The sequence below is a fragment of the Bubalus bubalis genome, chromosome 24, assembly GCF_019923935.1.
Source record: "Bubalus bubalis isolate 160015118507 breed Murrah chromosome 24, NDDB_SH_1, whole genome shotgun sequence".
NCBI classification, from domain to species: domain Eukaryota; kingdom Metazoa; phylum Chordata; class Mammalia; order Artiodactyla; family Bovidae; genus Bubalus; species Bubalus bubalis.
This window is the reverse complement of record NC_059180.1, coordinates 25,298,301-25,320,788: the sequence shown is the minus strand read 5'-3', so window position 1 is coordinate 25,320,788 and position 22,488 is coordinate 25,298,301. Positions and strand designations below refer to the sequence as shown.

Genomic DNA, 22,488 nt, shown 5'->3' with positions numbered 1-22,488 from the left:
TTTTGTCAGCTGATCAATAGTTTCTTTTATGTTTCTTGAGAAAGAAAGTTATTAATACATAATAATTGTTTCTATTTAAAGACACCTTATTTAATATCACTGAACTCACAGCCAACAGCACCATGATGTGTGCCTGAATGAAGCGTATTTAACAAGCACAGTTCAGTTCAGTTCAGTCGCTCAGTCGTGTCCGACTCTTTGCGACCCCATGAATCGCAGCACACCAGGCCTCCCTGTCCATCACCATCTCCCGGAGTTCACTCAGACTCATGTCCATTGAGTCAGTGATGCCATCCAGCCATCTCATCCTCTGTCGTCCCCTTCTCCTCCTGCCCCCAATCCCTCCCAGCATCAGAGTCTTTTCCAATGAGTCAACTCTTTGCATGAGGTGGCCAAAGTACTGGAGTTTCAGCTTTAGCATCATTCCTTCCAAAGAAATCCCAGGGCTGATCTCCTTCAGAATGGACTGGATGGATCTCCTAGCAGTCCAAGGGACTCTCAAGAGTCTTCTCCAACACCACAGTTCAAAAGCATCAATTCTTTGGTGCTCAGCTTTCTTCACAGTCCAATTCTCACATCCATATGCATGACCACTGGGAAAACCATAGCCTTGACTAGACGGACATTTGTTGGCAAAGTAATGTCTCTGCTCTTGAATATGCTATCTAGGTTGGTCATAACTTTTCTTCCAAGGAGTAAGTGTCTTTTAATTTCATGGCTGCAATCACCATCTGCAGTGATTTTGGAGCCCAAGAAAATAAAGTCTGACACTGTTTCCATTGTTTCCCCATCTATTTCCCATGAAGTGATGGACCAGATGCCATGATCTTCGTTTTCTGAGTGTTGAGCTTTAAGCCAACTTTTTCACTCTCCTCTTTCACCTTCATCAAGAGGCTTTTTAGTTCCTCTTCACTTTCTGCCTTAAGGGTGGTGTCATCTGCATAGCTGAGGTTATTGATATTTCTCCCAGCAATCTTGATTCCAGCTTGTGCTTCTTCCAGCCCAGCGTTTCTCATGATGTACTCTGCATAGAAGTTAAATAAGCAGGATGACAATATACAGGCTTGATGTACTCCTTTTCCTATTTGGAACCAGTCTGTTGTTCTATGTCCAGTTCTAACTGTTGCTTCCTGACCTGCATACAGGTTTCTGAAGAGGCAGGTCAGGTGTTCTGGTATTCCCATCTCTTTCAGAATTTTCCACAGTTTATTGTGATCCACACAGTCAAAAGGCTTTGGCATAGTCCATAAAGCATTTCTAGATGTTTTTCTGGAACTCTCTTGCTTTTTCCATGATCCAGAGGATGTTGGCAATTTGATCTCTGGTTCCTCTGCCTTTTCTAAAACCAGCTTGAACAACTGGAAGTTCACGGTTCACGTATTGCTGAAGCCTGGCTTGGAGAATTTTGAGCATTACTTTACTAGCGTGTGAGATGAGTGCAATTGTGTGGTAGTTTGAGCATTCTTTGGCATTGCCTTTCTTTGGGATTGGAATGAAAACTGACCTTTTCCAGTCCTGTGGCCACTGCTGAGTTTTCCAAATTTGCTGGCATATTGAGTGCAGCACTTTCACAGCATCATCTTTCAGGATTTGAAAGAGCTCAACTGGAATTCCATCACTTCCACTAGCTTTGTTCACAGTGATGCTTTCTAAGGCCCACTTGACTTCACATTCCAGGATGTCTGGCTCTAGGTCAGTGATCACACCATCGTGATTATCTGGGTCGTGAAGATCTTTTTTGTACAGTTCTTCTGTGTATTCTTGCCACCTCTTCTTAATATCTTCTGCTTCTGTTAGGTCCATACAATTTCTGTCCTTTATTGAGCCCATCTTTGCATGTAATGTTCCCTTGGTATCTCTAATTTTCTTGAAGAGATCTCTAGTCTTTCCCATTCTGTTGTTTTCCTTTATTTCTTTTCATTGATCACTGAGGAAGGCCTTCTTATCTCTTCTTGCTATTCTTTGGAACTCTGCATTCAGATGGTTATATCTTTCCTTTTCTCCTTGGTTTCGCTTCTCTTCTTTTCACAGCTATTTGTAAGGCCTCCCCAGATAGCCATTTTGCTTTTTTGCATTTCTTTTCCATGGGGATAGTCTTGATCCCTGTCTCCTGTACAATGTCACGAACCTCCATCCATAGTTCATCAGGTACTCTATCTATCAGATCTAGTCCCTTAAATCTATTTCTCACTTCCACTGTATAATCATAAGGGATTTGATTTAGGTCATACCTGAATGGTCTAGTGGTTTTCCCTACTTTCTTCAATTTAAGTCTGAATTTGGCAACAAGGAGTTCATGATCTGAGCCACAGTCAGCTCCTGGTCTTGTTTTTGTTGACTGTATAGAGCTTCTCCATCTTTGGCTGCAAAGAATATAATTAATCTGATTTCGGTGTTGATCATCTGGTAATGTCCATGTGTAGAGTCTTCTCTTGTGTTGTTGGAAGAGGGTGTTTGCTATGACCAGTGCATTTTCTTGGCAAAACTCTATTAGTCTTTGCCCTGCTTCATTCCATATTCCAAGGCCAAATTTGCCTGTTACTCCAGGTGTTTCTTGACTTCCTACTTTTGCATTCCAGTCCCCTATAATGAAAAGGACATCTTTTTGGGGTGTTAGTTCTAAAAGGTCTTGTAGGTCTTCATAGAACTGTTCAACTTCAGCTTCTTCAGCGTTACTTGGGGCAAAACTTGGATTACTGTGATATTGAATGGTTTGCCTTGGAAACAAAAAGAGATCATTCTGTCGTTTTTGAGATTGCATCCAAGTACTGCATTTCGAACTCTTTTGTTGACCATGATGGCTACTCCATTTCTTCTGAGGGATTCCTGCCCGCAGTAGTAGATATAATGGTCATCAGAGTTAAATTCACCCACTCCAGTCCATTTTAGTTCGCTGATTCTAACAAGCACAGTCTCTGCATAAAACACATTCCAGGCTTCGTGCACTTAGAAAACCCTAGACAACACTTCATGTCTGCATGAACAGCAAAATCACCCACCACCAAAAGCATGAAATGCAAGAAACATGGCACTATAAACAGATCATTAAAATTTAGGATACTTAGTTACAGTCTGAGCTATGGTTTGAATACTGTGTCCTGCCAAAGTTCATATAAGTCCTAATCCCAAGGTGATGGTATTAGAAAGTAGGCCTGTGGGAAGTGATTAGGTCATAAGGATAAAGCCCTCACAAATGGGACTAGTGCCCTATTAAAGAGACATCAGAGAGTTCCCTAGTCCCTTCTGCCATTACAGAATACAAGAAGTCTGTAGAGGATCTTCATCTGACCATATTGGAATCTTGATCCCAGACTTCCAGGCTCCAGAACCATGAGAAATAATATTTAGCGACCCAGTCTATGATATTCCACTATAGCAGTGGAATAATAAATGCACTGAGACACTGTATGTCAAAGCAACTCATTTTTTGTTACTCAATGCATGAGTAACGCACTCCATAAATAACCACAAAAAAGCATCACTAGTATTGATTTTTTGGTTACAAAAACATTTTAGCTAGTAAGCATTTTTACAATACATAAAAATATGGAATTTATGAATGATGAGAATGGACAGTAATTAGAACAGTGCCTAGTACAAAGTAAGCCCTCAACACACATTTGTGATTAGAATTACTTTAACACGCAAAATGAATCTCTACACAAAAGCCTTCATCGCCTCTGCACCCAATTACTGAGCCTTCACTAAGGGCCGGGTCCTCTGCTAATCACTTCACACGTGTCACCATGTGTCCTTCTCACAGCCCTACAAGGTATGTGCCATTTTTATTCCCATTTTCCAGGTGAGGAAATCAAGACTCAGAGAGGAAATCTGATGACCTGAGGCCACACAGCTTATAAATGGTAGAGCCAGGATTCAAGGGCATGCTCCTACACTGGTACTTTTCTCTCAGCCCAGTTATCAATTCCTTTTCTGAAGAGCAACTAATTTTGTGATACTAATAATATGCAGTAATACTAATAATATGCAGTGTTTATTGGGTTATATTTTATAAGTCAGCCATCTAGCTAAGTGCCTTATATTTGGGATCTCCCTGAACCTGTTCAACGATATCCTGAAAGAATTACTATTATTACAACATTTTAGGGATTAGGTAAAGTACAGCCCAGAGAGGTTCAGTAGCACACCAGTGTCTCAGGTGACCTCCATTTCCCAGCGGAGAGCAGCCCACCAGTCTCGATGGAAAACACTTGCAGAGCCCAGGTGGTTCTCACTTACCAGATGATCATGAAAAAAGGCACTGCGAAGGCTTCCGAAGTGATGCCATAAACCAGAGTCTGCAGCGAGTTGGGGAAGGTGCTCACTGTCTTGGGGACCACCTCCCAGGTGGTGTTGAAGTTGGTGAACGGCCCGCAGGCTTTGGAGGACGGGATGCTGCCAGGACACAAAGCACGGGGCTCAGGCCAGGCCTGCAGCACAGGCTGAGCAGCCGCCTCTGCACGCCTGCAAAGCTGCATTAACAGGACCCACAAGGAACTGCCTGACCGCATGGGCCTTCAGGAATATCCCAGTCAAAAATGCTTACCCTGAAGTCTCAAGTCCCTAGACTTGATTTCCAGTTTACAAGAAATTGAGGACAGAAGGTCAAGTTAAAAAATAGAGCTACCATATATGATCCTGCACTCTTACTCCTGGGCATATATCCAGAGAAAACTCTAATTTGAATAGATACACGCACCCCAACAGGGGAGCCTGGTGGGCTGCCGTCTCTGGGGTTGCACAGAGTCAGACACGATTGAAGCAACTTAGCAGCAGCAGCAGCATGCACCCCAATGTTCACTTCATGGAAGCAACCTAAGTACCCATCGATAGATGAATGAATAGGAAGATGTGGTACACACACACACACACACACAATGGAGTATTACTCAGCCAGAAAAAAGAATGAAACAATGCCATTTGCTGCAAATAGATGGACCTAAAGATTATCATATTAAGTGAAGAAAGCCAGACAGAGAAATGGTATAATCTAAAGTGTAATCTAGAAATCTACCATTTACTTTTTTTTAGAGTGTAATCTAAAAAAAAAAGAATCAAATGAACTTTTTTTACAAAACAGAAATAGACCCACAGACATACAAAACAAACTTATGGTTACCAAAGGAGAAGGTGATGAGTGGGTAGGGATAAATTAGAAGTTTGGGGTTAACATATACATACTGCTGCTGCTGCTAAGTTGCTTCAGTTTGTCTGACTCTGTGTGACCCCATAGACGGCAGCCCACCAGGCTCCCCCGTCCCTGGGATTCTCCAGGCAAGAACACTGGAGTGGGTTGCCATTTCCTTCTCCAATGCAGGAAAGTGAAAAGTGAAAGTGAAGTCTGACTGCTCAGTCATATCTGACTCTTAGTGACCCCATGGACTGCAGCCTACTAGGCTCCTCCATCCATGGGATTTTCCAGGCAAGAGTACTGGAGTGGGGTGCCATTGCCTTCTCTGACATATACATATTACCTACATATAAAACAGATAATCAACAAGGACCTACTGTAAAGCACAGAGAACTATATTCAGTATTTTATAATAACCTATAAAGGAAAAGAATCTGAAAAAGAATATATTTACATAACTAAATCACTTTGCTGTATACCTGAAACTAACACAACACTGAAAATTAACTATACTTCAGTTAAAAAAAAAGAACCTGTTACTCAAAGATAGATACTCTGGTGATATTCTAGAACAGCAATAAATTGAGCACCAGAAATTAAAAAAAAAAGGATCAAGATAAATGACACTGTGAGAAAACAGACAGCTCTAGAATGTGGGGAGACCACTCATCAGCCTATTAATTTAGAGGTGAGGAAACTGGCCTCAACTTTTTGAAGAATTAAAGGTTAAAAAAGACTAAGGAAACATGGTAACCAAAAGTAATGAGTAAAACCTGAAAAAGAGCCTAATTTACAAAATAAAGCTCTAAAAGACTATTTGTGGACAACTGGAGAAACTTGGCAATGGCAGGAATATGATATTGGCATTATTTTTCTTAGGTGTGATAATGTTATTGTGGCTATATAGGAAGAATGTCGTTACTTTTAGGAAGTGAAGGTTTAGCTATTTAGGAATGAAATGTTATGATGCCTACAACCATGGTGTGGTTCATCATACACAAAAATTATGCATAGAGAGAGAGAAGACAAATGTAGCAGGATGCAACAGTTGGGACATCCAGGTAAAGGGTATATAAGCTGTCGCTGCTGCTATTTTTTCAACTTTTCTATAGATTTGAAAATTTTTTAAATAAAAAGGGAAAAATAAAATTACAATGGGAAAAAAATTAAGGCTTACAAGAATTGGCTATAGTCACATCACAAAGTTCTGTGTAGGAAATTTTCTACTGCAGCCCTATTTTAGGGATAAAAATAGATTCCTGGAAACAACCTAAATGTTGTTTAAGAAAATGGATGAGCAATTTGTGATCCATTCATACAATGGAATAAAGAACCACCGAGAGGGACACACACACATATAGATATGACTGTCTTAGAGAAACTAAGTAGCCGGAAACAGAACTGGAGGATGAATTTCTACCACATACTCGTCTATACTTTTCCAATTCTATGCCATGTGAATGCATTTCTTATTTTAAAAATTCAAAGTTAAAAAATTAAAAGAACAAGAGTTCTGTATGTGCTGGCCTGGAAAAGGACATAATATAAAAATGAAACAAATTAAGTTGTAAACAGTATTATTCCATATGCATTAAAAAATACATTTTTCATAATAAATTTCTTTAATTTACACTCTTTTCTGTCTACTTGAATTTTTCAATCTATAACATACTACCATTACACTAAACATACATAGACTTTGGCCACCTGATGCGAAGAACTGACTCATTGGAAAAGACCCTGATACTGGGAAAGATGGAAGGCAGGAAAAGAAGGGGACGACAGAGGATGAGATGGTTGGATGGCATCACCAACTCGATGGACATGAGTTTGAGCAAGCTCTGGGAGTTGGTGATGGACAGGGAATCCGTGCTGCAGTCCATGGGGTCAGAGTCAGATACGACTGAGCAATTGAACTGAACTGAACTGACACAGACTCAAATTAGTTTAAAAAATAATAAAACCTGAGAGAGGAATTCAAAGTTCTAGGCTTTTCAGTTAAAGATGAAGAAATGAGGCGCAGTGGTAAAGAATCCACCTGCCAATGCAGGAGATGCAAGAGATGTGGGTTCAATCCCTGGGTCAGGAAGATCCCCTGGAGTAGGAAATGGCAACTCACTCCAATATAAGAAAAAAAAAAATGAAGACATGGGACAAAATAAGATAAAATAAAGAAACGGAATTCCATGAGACTAAGTCAAGGGGTGGCAAACTACAGCCCATAGACCAAATCTGGTCCACAGTCTATTTTTCATAAAGTTTTACTGGAACATAGTCTTGCCTACTGGCTTATATACATAGATGCAACATAGGCTGCATAGGTTGCAACACAGATGATACGTAATCAGTTGAGCCAAATAAGTGCTACAGAAACCATATAGCTTGCAAAGGCTAAGTCGTTTACTCTTTCCAGAGTCTGGTATAAATGGTTATAACAGAAAAAGTGGCACCCCTGGGTTTGGAACCCTCAATTTCTCATCCTCAGGACTGAACATTTCCCTTCTTTCCAAATTCCACACTAGATGACACACTCCCCTGTGCCATGTCTGAGTTGTCTTTATACCCCCAGCACCTAGAACAGTGCCTGGTACATAGAAGACACGCCAAATCTTCTCAGTGACCATGCATTATCTTTACAATCAGAAACAAACAATCCCAAAGGCAACCAGAGGAGAGGTCCTAGGAAAAGGGATCGGGTGGAACAGATCCAAACAACACTCTCAAAACCAATGGGAAACCTCTAAGTCCAAGTTCAGAAGTGAATCAAGATATTTCAGCATCCAGAGGGTGATTCCAAAACAAAGGTGGACCTGACAGCCAGGAGTGACTTACTGACCTCTGCTGGTGCCAATAAAGAATGCAAAGAAGGCTTTAACACAAAAGAGGGACAAGTCAAGGAGGGAATGTTCTGGAAAGAAAGTCATATTTACCGTGCCATGCTGATTGTCAGAGGTATAATTGCCAAGCACAGTCCAATCAGCAACACCAACAGGAAGAAGAAATTAGAATTGGATGCTCTGAACTGCCTCGGAGAGGGTCTGCAGGTATAAAGAAGACTTATCTAAGGAGAGAAAGGAAGAAAGAGGAAAAATGAAGAGCACTGCTTCTCTGAGGATAAATGAGCACAGTCATGCATTACAGTGGGAATATAAATTGGCTATAACCTTTCTAGAGGGTAGTCAGCAATACAGACCAAAGTGAAAAAAATGGCCAAAACACATGTACATGGTATTTACTGCTACAGTTGTTGATAACAGGGAATAACTGAAAGCAACCAAAAAAAAAAAAAAAAAAAGTCGCTCAGTCGTGTCCGACTCTTAGCGACCCCATGGACTACAGCCCACCAGGCTCCTCCATCCATGGGATTTTCCAGGCACGAGTACTGGAGTGGGGTGCCATTGCCTTCTCTGGAAAGCAACCAAAGCAGCTATCAATGTAAGCAGCTATCAATGTAGTTCCTTAAAGGTTAAAGTGATTCATACGATGGAAAACCACCTAGCCCTTAGAAAAAACAAGAGAGCTTTACATCGTATAAGGTACTGTCAAATGAAAAGTCGGGACATCAAAACTTTGTACTGTATGATCTCATTTGTTTTTTAAAAAAATGTATTTTTAAACACTTTACCATAAATTTCTTTTCTCAGCTTTACTGAGGTATAATTGACAAATAAAATTATAAGGTAGAGTATACAACGTGATATATTTACAGTACACAGCATGAAGATTTGAAAAGATTCAAAAAGTATTCTCCTTAGGGGTTTAAATATGTATTAAATATATACATACCAGAATAGGAGATACTTTGCTTGCATTTTTACGTGAACATGGATTTTTCCTATATATTAAGTCTTTACTGAATTTGTTCCAATACTGTTTCTGTTTTTATGTTTTTGGTTTTTTTGGCTATGATACATGGGATTTCAGGCTCTCTGACCGGGGACTGAAACATCACCCTCTGCACTGGACCCCCAGTGCTTAAGTTCCTTTCCTATATATTAAAAATAAATATTTCCAATGAGGGAAAGACTTGAAGGGGAGATCAGGTGGGGAGGGAGGGAGAAAGAGGCATATACTTCCTCCTGAGTATTGCAGAAAGCTATAGTCTCAGCAGCATCAAGCTCCTGTGACCACGGCAGTCAGAGCATCTTGTGAGCCGAGGGACCCTGGCGTCTGGTCAGGGTGTCTGGGGGCAGCTGGCCAGCCAAGCTGGGGTGTCAGAACTCAGTCCAGTGCCTGTGATCCATTCTATTACCCCCACGCTGTCTCTACTGAGCTACACGCTGGGAAGCCACTGCCTAACTGATACTTTCTGGAGGAAGAAAAAGTTCCTACGAGCTTTCTGGCATCCACTTCTCCTGTGGTGACTTCAGCCAACTGAAGTTTTCAAATGAAAGCACTGGAACATTCTTCAAAGACCAAAACAGCTGGGCAGAAAGTATGACCCAATGAAAGGCCCAGCCTACTGGATTAAGAGCATAGGCTCTGGAGTGAGGTAAACTTGGGTTCACATCTCAGGAGTCACTGATAAGCTGTGTGATCTTGGATCAGTTACTTAACCTCTCTGAACTTCAGCTTCCTAATTTATAAAATATGGTTACTAGCAGTACCTACTTTAAAGTATTACATGATCATCTATATAGTGGTTCAGCAGAGTGGGAGGACACAGTATTATTATCACCTGTTAGTACTGTTGTACTTATTAATAATACTATTATTACTTCCATTTTTTAATACCTAGGGCCTGGTATATTAGGTGCTCAATTATGTTGGGCTTATTAACAGAGGGTACCTCTAGAAGAAGGGATGGAATACATACCTGCACTGTTTAAATGTTTAACAGTGAGCATATATTGCATCTATAATTTTAAAAAGTTTGATTAACAAGCCAAGATAAATTAGTCATCTGTAGGGCTACTTCACCCACTGAGCCCTTAGTTCAGGTACAATGCCTACAATCTGTGAGCTGTTTAAGGAGCTACATAAATAACTGAGAACTGAAAATAAATGCACCAGCTCAAAATGCCAAGCAGAAAATTAAATAATTTTAAATAATAAACCTTTTCTTAAAAATCACCAAAATGAACCACTGTCAACTGATTGATCAATTGCAGCTCAACTGTTAGCTACATAGAAAAACATTTAAACCATAGGAGCAAGACCATTCTTCAACTCTCAAAACAATAAAAATGTGAAAATCCATTCAAAGTTTTTTTTTTCCACAATAAAAAAAAATATATATCAAATAAGGGATGCAATTCTGATACATCTGATGGGATCTGAGTGGGCTCCAGGCATGTGTGTGCTGAATGTCCTGCAAGATCAAGAATGGTCCGGGTTATCGACCCCTCAACCCCACCTCTCCTTACCTCTTTCACATAAAAGATGATAATGAACTTTAAGGTTGCAATTGCAGGAAGAAGGGGTGAGAAAAAGGCTCCAATCCAGCAAATGGTTTGCCCGTAAACAATTCCCAGAACATTATCAGGGATAGCAAACTCCTGCTCTCCCCAGCACTGAAAAAGCTTCCAGGAGGAACAGTAGGTCACCAGGATCCTGCAAATAAACAGGACAGCTTACCGCCTGGACTACCAGCATCGGCCGAGACACAGAACCACATCCACACAATTAGGGCTGTTTCCATGCACACTTCTCATGCAAACTGTTCGTCGTATGTCTAGAAGATGCAAAGTAGAGTGAACTCTGGAGTCATTAAGACTAGGGTACAAGTCTCAGACCTATAGTTTACCAGCCAAGTAACATTAGACAAGGCTCATTTTTCTCATCTGAAACATAGGGGGATTAAAACACAGCTTACTGCACTGCACTGCATAGACAGTAAATGAGCTGCAGTCTCTGTGTGCTGGTATGCCACTCAATTCAAAAAGTACAGCGCTATTGTTCATCCACACAGATAATGGCTTACGAGGGACCTATCGCCCTGTATGCCACTCCTGGAATCCTAGAAGCTTCCTATAGAAACCCTAGGACCAGGGGCCCGAGATAAATACACACAGCTATTCACTGTAGCATTATCACATATTAGCAAAAATACCGGGTAACAACCCAAGTGCCCATCAGTAGGGGCTTCATCATCAAATTAGAAGCAATGTGTACAGGGGACTATTACACAGTCTTTAAAACATACGAGGAAAATGTATATGTGTCCTGACATGTAAAGTCATGGTATTTTGCTTGTGTGGGGGAAAAAGCAAGCTGTGCTGCTACTGCTAAGGCCCTTCAGTCGTGTCCGACTCTGTGCGACCCCATAGACGGCAGCCCACCAGGCTCCCCCATCCCTGGGATTCTCCAGGCAAGAACACTGGAGTGGGTTGCCATTTCCTTCTCCAATGCATGAAAGTGAAAAGTGAAAGGGAAGTCGCTCAGTGGTGTCTGACCCTCAGCGACCCCATGGACTGCAGCCTACCAGGCTCCTCTGTCCATAGGATTTTCCAGGCAGGAGTACTGGAGTGGGGTGCCATTGCCTTCTCCGAAGCAAGCTGTGGACCCACATAGATGTAACATGATCCCGTTTGTGGGTGAGAAAAGGACACTTTCAGCAAGACTGTGTGTTTACTTACATGTGTATTTATGCAAATATGCTTTTGTTTTCCTTTTAAGGATGGCTGGATCTACCCACAGGTGTTAACAACGGCCACTTCCGAGGAGTGGGGTGGGTCTGGGGAATTAGGGGTAAGGTAACAAGAGGGCTCTCACTATTCTCAGAATTTCTATATATATTTAAATATTTAAAAACTGTAATATAAACATTCACATCATATTTGTGTAATTTTTTTAAAAGGACAGTTTCTTTTTCAATGTTTACTTTTATGGGTTTATTGAACTTCTGGCATAGGCCAGGAGAATTTGTACAGGTGAGTAAAAAAGAATTTGTACATATGATTAAGTGAACAGTTTCACTTAAGGCTCAAAAAGATGCTGAGAAAAAAAAAATTTTTTTTTTTAATGAAGGCATAGTAATGATAATTCTGATGGTGACAGTTAATGTTTTGTTGAGTTTCGTGGCATGGAGTGTTCTTAGTACTTTTATCTGCATTTTGTCATTTAATCTTCACCAAAGGCGTATGAGATGGGTGCTGCCAGTATTCCCATTTCACAGGTAGGAAAAACAGGCACAGAGCTTAAGTAACTTGCCCAAGGTCACGTGATGAGGAAACGGGCAGTGCTGGGCTTGAACACAGATTAGGAAATGCAGTGTCCACTGCAGCCTGGAGGGCCTCCAATAACAGGGCCCGTGGCTGTGACATGGCAAGAAGTCACCCTGAGGGCATCCCCCGGAAAGCAGCCTCATTTCTGCTCTTTCTGCTGCCTTTCAATGGGGCGCATAATGGACTCGGGGTGATGGCCTGGAGCTGTCTGAGAGGTGCCAGTGGTTGTCAAGTGGTTTCCAGGACGTGGCATCATCCAGTACTTAGTGAAGAGCAGCTGTGATGGGGACCTGTTGGGGAGGATGAGGGGTGGGGGGAGATAAGAGGGGTGCCCCTCACACTTACTTTCTAGGAAAATCCACAAAAAGTGTCACAGCCAGGATGATGATGAGGTCAAAGATCATCAGCTTGTACATTTCCTGCCCAACTTGGGTCTCCCAGCACTGAAACCAAGAGAGAAACAAGCCTGACTTGGAGGAGAAAAAGCCAGGTTATACCGAGGTCATTTCCAGTCCCCGATCTTGTGCCACCAGCCAACACTCCCCTGAGCTCCAGCACAGACTTGGATTTTCAAACCCTTAGGAGTTCCTGGTGTGACAGACTCAGCTACAGAGCAAGAAAGAGGATCACCTGGGATTCACACCCTTGGCTCCATGGCCTGTTCTCTCGACCTTAATGCTACCGCCCCCTGCAAATGACCCACCTTGTAGGACGCCCTTCCCCCCAGCCTCACCGGATAGAGTTTCTGGTTGTAGCCACAGAGCTCACACAAGTAGTTGTCACAGGATGTAATCTTGGAGCCCAGGGTGAACACCAGCACACAGATGGTGGCCAGCCGCATGAAGACGCACCTGCGGGGAGAGGGGAGGCGGGGAACATGGGATGAGAAGGGCTTGGGGCAAGCTGGCCCCTCGGAACAGGGCTGGGTGCAGAGGAGTTGCCTTATTAACAGCAAACCCACAGATGGGCACCGGGCTTCAGTTTCGGATGATGAGCAAGTTCTGGAAATGGCAGTAGTGATTATGTATGGCAGCATTGAGTATGTACTTTGTGCCACTGAATTACACACTTACAAGTGGCGAGGATGCTGACTTTCATGTTATATACATATTTTATCACATTTTTTTAAATGCAAAAGAAAAAAAAAATATCAGAAAGCTGGGAAGTCCTGAGTCCATGACGATGTAGCCATGCTCAGAACAACTCCTGCAAAGAACTAACTGAATTTTCTAAGTATCAGTTTTGAGAGATGGCTTAGGATATATTGAGAAGTGGAAAAAAAAAATACATGGCAGAGTCTCAGGTAGAAACAATCCTATTTTTAAAAGAAAACAAAATGTGTGAATGTTGGCATGAACAACAGGAACCATGTAGATAAGGGCTGCTGGGGGGAAGTGGATTTAAGACAGGAGGGCAGAGGGCTCGTTTTCTATGAAGATGGTTCATTTATTGTTTGGTTTATAATTTTAAAAAATTAAATGAAATAGAAACATTAAAAAGTGTGTGAGTTGGTGAGCAAACCTATACCATCCATCTGATATTCTGTCCTCCTAGGAGATGTGAGTACCCAGCATTGCCAGGGAGGCTTCCATAACTCAAAACTCATTTGGAATCTAATTAAAAAGTCTGAATCCACAGTCATTATTGGTGACGAGGGGGTATAGAAAAACAAAAGACACAAACAGCAACAATGATCTAAACCCAAAATAAAGAACATTATATAAGACAAATGCCCCAGCTTCTCTCACAAACCAATGGCATAACACAAGGGGAGGGGGATTTTTGAAAGGACAAAAGGGATTTAAGAAACATTAACAACCCAAACCAGCAGGGGGCCTTTCTCTGGATCTTGATTTGAACAAACCAAGACCAACCAATCACAGAAAGCCCTCTACAGCTCCACCAGGGACCTGACAATTCTATGAGGCATGATGATGGCTATGTTTAAAAAGAAAAGTCTCTGTCACTTTGGAGATACACTGAGCTTTTACAGGTGAAACATGCTGCCTGAAATTTGCTTAAAATATTCCAGCAGAGTAGGGGAACCGCATGAATGAAGACTAGCAAAATGTTCACCGCAGCACTGTTTATAATAGCCAGGACATGGAAGCAACCTAGATGTCCATCAGCAGACGAATGGATAAGAAAGCTGTGGTACATATACACAATGGAATACTACTCAGCCATTAAAAAGAATACATTTGAATCAGTTCTAATGAGGTGGATGAAACCGGAGCCTATTATACAGAGCGAAGTAAGCCAGAAAGAAAAACACCAACACAGTATGCTGCTGCTGCTAAGTCACTTCAGTCGTGTCCGACTCTGTGCGACCCCATAGACAGCAGCTCACCAGGCTCCCCCGTCCCAGGCAAGAACACTGGAGTGGGTTGCCATTTCCTTCTCCAATGCATGAAAGAGAAAAGTGAAAGTGAGGTCGCTCAGTCGTCTCTGACTCTTAGTGACCCCATGGACTGTAGCCCGCCAGGCTCCTCCATCCATGGGATTCTCCAGGCAAGAGTACTGGAGTGGGGTGCCATTGCCTTCTCCGCCAACACAGTATCAGATCAGATCAGATCAGTCGCTCAGTCGTGTCTGACTCTTTGCGACCCCATGAATCGCAGCACGCCAGGCCTCCCTGTCCATCACCATCTCCCGGAGTTCACCCAGACTCACGTCCATCGAGTCGGTGATGCCATCCAGCCATCTCATCCTCTGTTGTCCCCTTCTCCTCCTGCCCCCAATCCCTCCCAGCATCAGAGTCTTTTCCAATGAGTCAACTCTTCGCATGAGGTGGCCAAAGTACTGGAGTTTCAGCTTTAGCATCATTACTTCCAAAGAAATCCCAGGGCTGATCTCCTTCAGAATGGACTGGATGGATCTCCTAGCAGTCCAAGGGACTCTCAAGAGTCTTCTCCACAGTTCAAAAGCATCAATTCTTCAGCGCTCAGCCTTCTTCGCAGTCCAACTCTCACATCCATACATGACCACAGGAAAAACCATAGCCTTGACTAGATGAACCTTTGTTGGCAAAGTAATGTCTCTGCTTTTGAATATGCTACCTAGGTTGGTCATAACTTTCCTTCCAAGGAGTAAGCGTCTTTTAATTTCATGGCTGCAGTCACCATCTGCAGTGGTTTTGGAGCCCGCAGTATACTAACGCATACATATGGAATTTAGAAAGATGGTAATAACCCTATATGCGAGACAGCAAAAGAGACACAGATGTATAGAGCAGTCTTTTGGACTCTGTGAGAGAGGGAGAGGGTGGGATGATTTGGGAGGATGGCATTGAAACATGTATATTATCATATGTGAAACGAATCGCCAGTCCAGGTTCGATGCATGATTCAGGATATCCGCTCGGGGCTGGTGCACTGGGATGACCCAGAGGGATGGGATGGGGAGGGAGGTGTGAGGGGGGGTTCAGGATGGGGAACACACGTACACCCGTGGCAGATTCATGTCAATGTATGTCAAAACCAATACAATATTGTAAAGTAATTAGCCTCCAATTAAAATAAACAAATTTATATTTAAAAGACTAGCAAAATGTTGGTAAATAGTTGAAACTAAGTGATGGACACACATAGGGGGTCACCATACTTTCCTATTTGGAAATTTCCAAAAAAAAACACCTTTTTTTAAAAGATGCAAATACCACCTGAGGCATTTGAGAAGCAGAAAGAAAACATTCCAGTTTCATACAGTCCCCACCTGGTCCTCCTTAACACATGTGTGTTAACTTGAGTCAAGCTTTACCCTTGGCATTTTTTTTTTTTAATGAAACTGAATATTTTTCAGTATGAGAAGAGAGATTACAACAAATTATAAAAAGGCAACAGTAGCACACACAGTCGGTATCTGGGCCACATTTTTCTCAGCATTCACTCCAGCAAAAGTCTCAGGTTCCTACTGCAAGTTTCTAGTTTAACTCTCTTCCCAAGGCCCACGCGTTGGGGCCATGGGATGGAACTTGTGGGGGAGTTAATGCCCTTGGGACTCAGCCACTCTTAGGCAGGGGAGGGTGAACATTTGTTGAAGGACAAACACTCTACTGAGTGGGAAAACCCTAAGATATTTTCCATGCAAACTCCCTGAGCTGTCCTGCAGAACCGAGCCCCAGTTACAACTTCCCAAACAGCATACCCTTTATTAGCTGCCTTCCCTTCTCTCCCACTTCCTCACTCTCCTGCTGGTATACACGTGTCATTCTAACATCTTCAGAGCAACATTCCTCCAAGGACCCACCCTATGCCCTCAGCTGTCAGTATGCTAATACATGAACTGAAAATACACTGCAGCAGAGTAGACACTTAAGTCAAAGAGATTTCTCTGCATGTGAAAACTGAGTCATTTGTGGAGACTATCTGAAGGCTGAAGAGGATTTTTGACCCAGCAGGGAAAAAGGTACCACAATTGATTAGCAGTGTCTGCTGTGGGCAGGGGAGGTGACAAGTGGTGACCTGTTTGCCATGCCTAGGCATTACCTAAGGATTGTCAGCCGGATCTCAAAGCCTGGGGAATAATCCTCATAGTGGATGATCTTGGCAAAGATTATCGGGGTGATAAAATTGGCCAGCGTGATCACAATAGAAGGCAGGTACAGAATCAAGAGGTTCTCTCCAAAAACCATCTTGTCAATTTCCTAGGAAGATAACAAAACTGGTCAGGAGTATAATAAATTGCATCACAAATGAATTGACCTTAAGAGAACACAACTATACATATGTCAAATCATTATGCTCAACACCTTAAACTCACACAGTGTTGAATGTTAATTATATCTCATTAAACTGTAAGTGGGGAAAACACCCAAACACATTTAGCAAATGAAACAAAACATTTTTTCATTCAACATGGCACCTAAAACTAAGCAATCTTCTCCCTTGGGTGTTCAAAGAGAGGAACCATGATCTAGTACCATATGGAAAGAAAAACAAGCTCTACTGGATTTACTAAGGTGAAATATTAAAAAACCCATGCACTCTGGATCAACGGGTAATTTACAGAATTTTCAAGGCTGTAATTTTATTTTTTTCCCAGATAGCCATATATGTCATTGAAATTCTATTATGAAAGGAGAGAATGGCTATTCCAGGCCAATTAGTACTAATTGAACATGCTGTAAACTACCCATTGATACGCAATCTATCTCCCTAGGTAAATGGCTATCTATCTGACTAAATTTTGGCCAAAGGGATATAAATAGAAGTTTTCCATGCAACCTCCATGTGCTGCCCCCCATCTCCTTCACTTCCTCCCCGCTGGCTGGTGGGCTACCCTGTGCCATACAGGAGAAGGCCACGTCCTAAGGAAGGCAGGGCTACAAGATGGAAGGAACCTGGGCCCCTGATGGCTGATTTCATGAAGCAGAGCCACTAGACCAACTAGGATTTTTAAAACTACTGTTATTTTAGGTAAACTGAGTCCCCTTTACCTACTTACTAAAGTAGTACAGCTGGGGCTTAAATCCAGGCAGTCCAGCCTAGACTTGAATACTGTAAATTCCAGGGGGAGTAGGTACCCCAAACACACTATTTTGGATGCTTTTTTCCCTACTGAAAATAAAAAATTGGTTGGTTTGATCTTAGTTTTTTTGTCATATCAGCCAAATGTATATTCCCATATGTAAAACAGAATGATGACAGTCTGTCTCTTGCAGGTTTGCAATACACTTAGCACTACCGGAGTAAAAGTTAAATTGACTTTCATGGAGCACTTACTTTTTTCATGTGTTCTTGAGAGAATATAGTCGCTCTGTAGATAGCATAAAAGCATGCTGCTAAAACAGCCAGCACAATACAGTTCAAAAATAGTCTCAAAGAGTAAATTCGTATCGTTTCTTCTGAAGTCCTTTCTGCTATTTTTTGCCGTATTCTTTCCTCCTCCAGATCTGCCTGAGAACCAAAGAAAACTCATTTGTGAGCACTGGGATGAAAGGATATTTAGGGGTGGAAACTGTGACTCATCGTCATACCCTCCCTCTCGATCTTTAGTTTCCTTAAATACTCATCTCCCCCAGGATACCCTCTCAGACCAAGCCCAACCAGTTTCCAAGTCTACTAAAACCTTAAGTAAAGGCAGAACCTCCTATTAAGACTGCAATTCCATTTTGCACTATATGTGAAAACTGCCCATTCAGGACATTATCTAATGTAGTAATTATGTAGTAGGCATTGTGGGGCTTCCCTGGTGGCTCAGCTGGTAAAGAATTCACCTGCAGTGCAGGAGACCTCGGTTCAATTCTTGGATCAGGAGGATCCCCTAGAGGAGAGCATGGCAACTCACTTCAGTATTCTTGTCTGGAATATCCCCATGGACAGAGACGCCTGGTGGGCTTCAGGTCATGGGGTCACATAGAGTCGGACACAATTGGGCGACTAAGCAGCACAGCAGGCGTTATTTCTTTAAACAAATAATACACCTGGTTTGACTCCTTCCATCTCATGTTGTTAATCTTTTGATATCATCTGTCTCTCCTCCTTTTGGGGCAGGTTTGATAAAGATGATATTTGTTACTCCTTTTATCCTGATTAATTTGGAACTTCTGCATGTTCATATTCTCTGCATCCACCTTATCATCATAGCATTCTTACTTCTATTTGTCCTGTTTTACGTTCTATTTCGCCTGGTTTATGACAGGTTCTCATCAAGTGGAAAAATAACAGTACAAACCAACAAGGACCTACTGTATAACACATGGAACTCTACTCAGTATTCTGTGATAATCTATATTAGAAAATAATCTAAAAGAGAATGGACATAGGTAATAACTGAATCACATTGCTGTACATCTGAAACTAACACAACTTTGTAAATCAACTATACTCCAACAACATTTTTTTAAAAAGAATCAGTTTTCTTCAACTAGGATTAAAATAAGTTTCCTAAATTAAAAAAAAAAAAGTTCTGAGAAGGGAAGATACCATCTCTTTCCCCAGCTCCAGTTCACCAGCTTTATGCTTGGAGGTAAAGTGATCAACCTCAGGAAGTGGTTCTTCAAAACACTCTTGAAAACCTCACAGGGGAAGGTACCTAAGTAGGACAGCCCGGCCCCCACTCGCTCCTCTGCAGGCTGCAACCCCAGCTCCCACCAAGAGAAAGCCGAGCAGCACTCACCCGGAGCTCATAGCGCAGGCTGCTGTGCTTCAGGTCCGCCATGCTGCGGTTGGTGATGCAGAAGTCCCAGCCGGCAAAGACCTTGTTGCAGTAACTCTGGAAGTGCTCCTCACTTCGGATCAGGTTGATTTTGAACCCTTCCACCGACCTGACCCCAAAACATGATTATCCATTTTATTACAACAAAAAAACATAGGCCTGTGGATTGGCTTTGTCTAAAATTAAAAGGATATACACGTGACTGCACCTTCCACTGATTTTGACATGCATGGCCCAGCTCTGGACCATTCTAAATATGGAGCAGACAATCAGGCATCTCAGTGTTGAAAATTGGTCCCTTTATCCATTTCAATGACCTTGTTCCACAGCTGGAATATAATCCAAACTCAACACACCTTAGAGTCCTACATGATCCTGCATGGCACCATCTTTCCTCCCAGAGAGCCACTCTGCTGTAATGACAATAGCTTTTTTCCTTTTCCATAAACACCTGAACCTCTCCTGCAGCCTCAGGGCCTTTGCACTTGCAGTTCTCTCTGCCTCCCCTCTTCCTACGGCTGCCTTCTTATTCCCTGGGGTTTCACTCAACTATCCCTGTATTCCATAGATTCCCCCACTATCCCATCTAAAGTTGTGGTTTCCGACTTCAAGTCAGTCTCTTTACTTTCCCTGACAGCAATAACCTAACCTACAATCATGTTATTTAATGTGTTCACTGTGTTTTTAAGTCCTTATCCTGACTAAATTTTAAATTCCTTGACAAGTACCCTGACTGTCTTGCTACATTTATATCCAGAGGGCCTGGATATAATTATAGCCACTATCCATTTGATGAATAAATGCATGAATAAATGACTTAAACAGTAAAATAACCAAATATTTAGTGAGCACCTGCTTAAGTCAGACACAACTCTGTTGCACAAGTTCATAATTAATACTCATTCAAATGCTTTTCTGGAAAACATACTCTGGTACTTGACATAGCAATAAATACATCAAATGCCACACACTCTGTAGACAAACCAGGGTGTTTTTAGGATTCGCTACTGAGTTGTGAACACAAATAGAAGTGGAAGGAATTATAGCAATCAGTCATTCTGCCAAAGGTTCATAGCAAGGCATTTATGTCAGAACCACCTGGGCTGCTTTTCCAGTGATTCCATGTGGAATCACTCCCAGGTGATTCCATATCCTGAGATTTTTAATTCAGTATGTCTCATGGGGGGTAGTGCATCCAGAATTATGCTATTTATAAAGCTCCATGGTGATTCTGAGGTCCCACTCCAGTTGAATTGGTCTGATTTAGACCAAACCTACATTTTACAGATGAGAAAACTAAGATCTAGAGAAGGAAAAAAATATTTCCTAGGCCCAGAGAGCTAGAGGCAGAACTGGGGCTAGTTGAGTGGTGATGATGATGGTGATAATGATTTTAACGTCTACAAGGTGCCAAGCCCAGTGCTAAGTTCTTTACCTGCCCTGTTTCAGTTAATCCTCCCAACAACCCTTCTAGGTGTGTGCATCTCACAGACAAAGAAAATGAGGTCCAAAGAGGTGGAGTGACATTTGAACCTTGGTCTCTGGACCCCAAGTCCACCCTATTTGCTACCCTATAGCACTTCCTCCTGCCTGGGGAGGCCACTCCCCATTACATCACGGGCACCCTCTCTGCAGGCTTTACCATGAAACAATCAAGGCCATTAGGTGAAAGAGCTCAGTCAAGACCTGCAGGTGGATTCACTGTTCAGCTAATAAAGCTTCTTCTTCAGGGCCCCTTCCAAGGCCCTGGAAGCACCTCTAGGAACATGTTCATGAGGTCTTGTTTTTATTTTTTATAACATGCAAAAGATATTCTCATGCTCTTTGTCTTACAGAGGTTCCCTCCATACTGTCTACACAGAAGGTCCATAAAACTTGGGTCTGCCCCTACCACGAGCACAGACAGTAAAGCCAGAGCCCCAGTCAACCAACATTTCTTTACCAAGCATCTTTCTGCCCTCAAGATGAGCAGAATGACTGCTCTTTCCTGTCAGTACTGTCTGTCTGGTGGGGGATAGACACACATCAGTTCATTTTCATATCATAGATTCTGACTCAGAACACAAGTACCTAGCTGGGCTCTGGGGTTTTCTCTGTGGTGGCAAACCCTGGTCTCCATGGAGGACAAACTCAGACTCTAACAGCCTGGTCTCTTTTACATCTGTAATAAGGAGCTTCACAGCCCCATGGCTTACAGCACTGCCTGGCTCTTATAGGGACAATGAAGTGGGTAAGAGAGGTGTTCATCCAAGCTTCCCACTTGGGTTGGAGACAGTAAGCCGTCCATCAGGAACGTGTGGTTCTCCTTCCATAGCGTAGCACAAGTGCTGGGAAGTGGCTACCAGCCAAGGACAACAGTTCTCAGCCTGCCCTGCAGTGAGTTGTGGTCATGTAACTGAGCTATACTGATAGAATGACAGTGAAGTCCATCCCTCTCAGGCTGAGCCCAGAAACACCTTCCGTGTGATTCTCCTCCAAGGTCATTTTCCCTTCCAGCCCTCAAGAGGAATAGCAAAGCCACACATGCAGACGATGGCTAAGCTTCAGTCAGCCTGAGCTCTGGCAGGACTGAGAAGGAGTCTTCTACACTGTGCCCACTAAGAACTCCATGTAAGGAAGTTCATGTATGACTTTCATCGTGTTGGGCCACTGTACTTTTGGGGACAGTTATTTGTTAAAGTAACTTAAAACAATTAATATTCCTCATTTTTCTTGGAATTGACATCTCCCACTAAGATATCTGTCCACCATGGGAAATGCCACAATCTCATATGACCCTAACCCACTGGCCACAACTGAAGGGCCGGGATTGGGTGCCTGAATGAAGCAGAGCCAATGAGTTCCTTCAGCGGATTTCTGAGCTTGTGACCCTGGGACTCCACACAAGGAAGCTGCCACCAGCAGAATCAGAAATGCAGGAGCCCGTGCTTTGAGTTGTTTTGAATCCATCTTTGTCCTTCCTGTAATCTGGAGTTTCCTCTCTTCCTTGGTTCTCTCAGCCACTCAATTCCCCTTTATCCCAGTTAGTCAGAG

General features: G+C 42.5%; 1 protein-coding gene across 2 annotated transcripts in view; it reads right to left on the bottom strand.

The window, feature by feature from the left end:
- TMC7 (transmembrane channel like 7) overlaps nt 1-22,488 on the bottom strand; it is a 58,471-nt gene that overhangs the window by 4,032 nt on the left and 31,951 nt on the right. For both annotated transcript variants that reach the window (XM_006073936.4, XM_006073937.4), the window contains exons 7-14: nt 19,417-19,564; nt 18,021-18,194; nt 16,785-16,942; nt 13,031-13,148; nt 12,643-12,740; nt 10,498-10,684; nt 8,062-8,192; nt 4,240-4,395 (exon numbers count right to left, since the gene is read on the bottom strand). In XM_006073936.4, the coding sequence (XP_006073998.2) occupies nt 4,240-4,395; nt 8,062-8,192; nt 10,498-10,684; nt 12,643-12,740; nt 13,031-13,148; nt 16,785-16,942; nt 18,021-18,194; nt 19,417-19,564 (1,170 nt within the window). The remainder of the gene's footprint in view (nt 1-4,239; nt 4,396-8,061; nt 8,193-10,497; nt 10,685-12,642; nt 12,741-13,030; nt 13,149-16,784; nt 16,943-18,020; nt 18,195-19,416; nt 19,565-22,488) is intronic.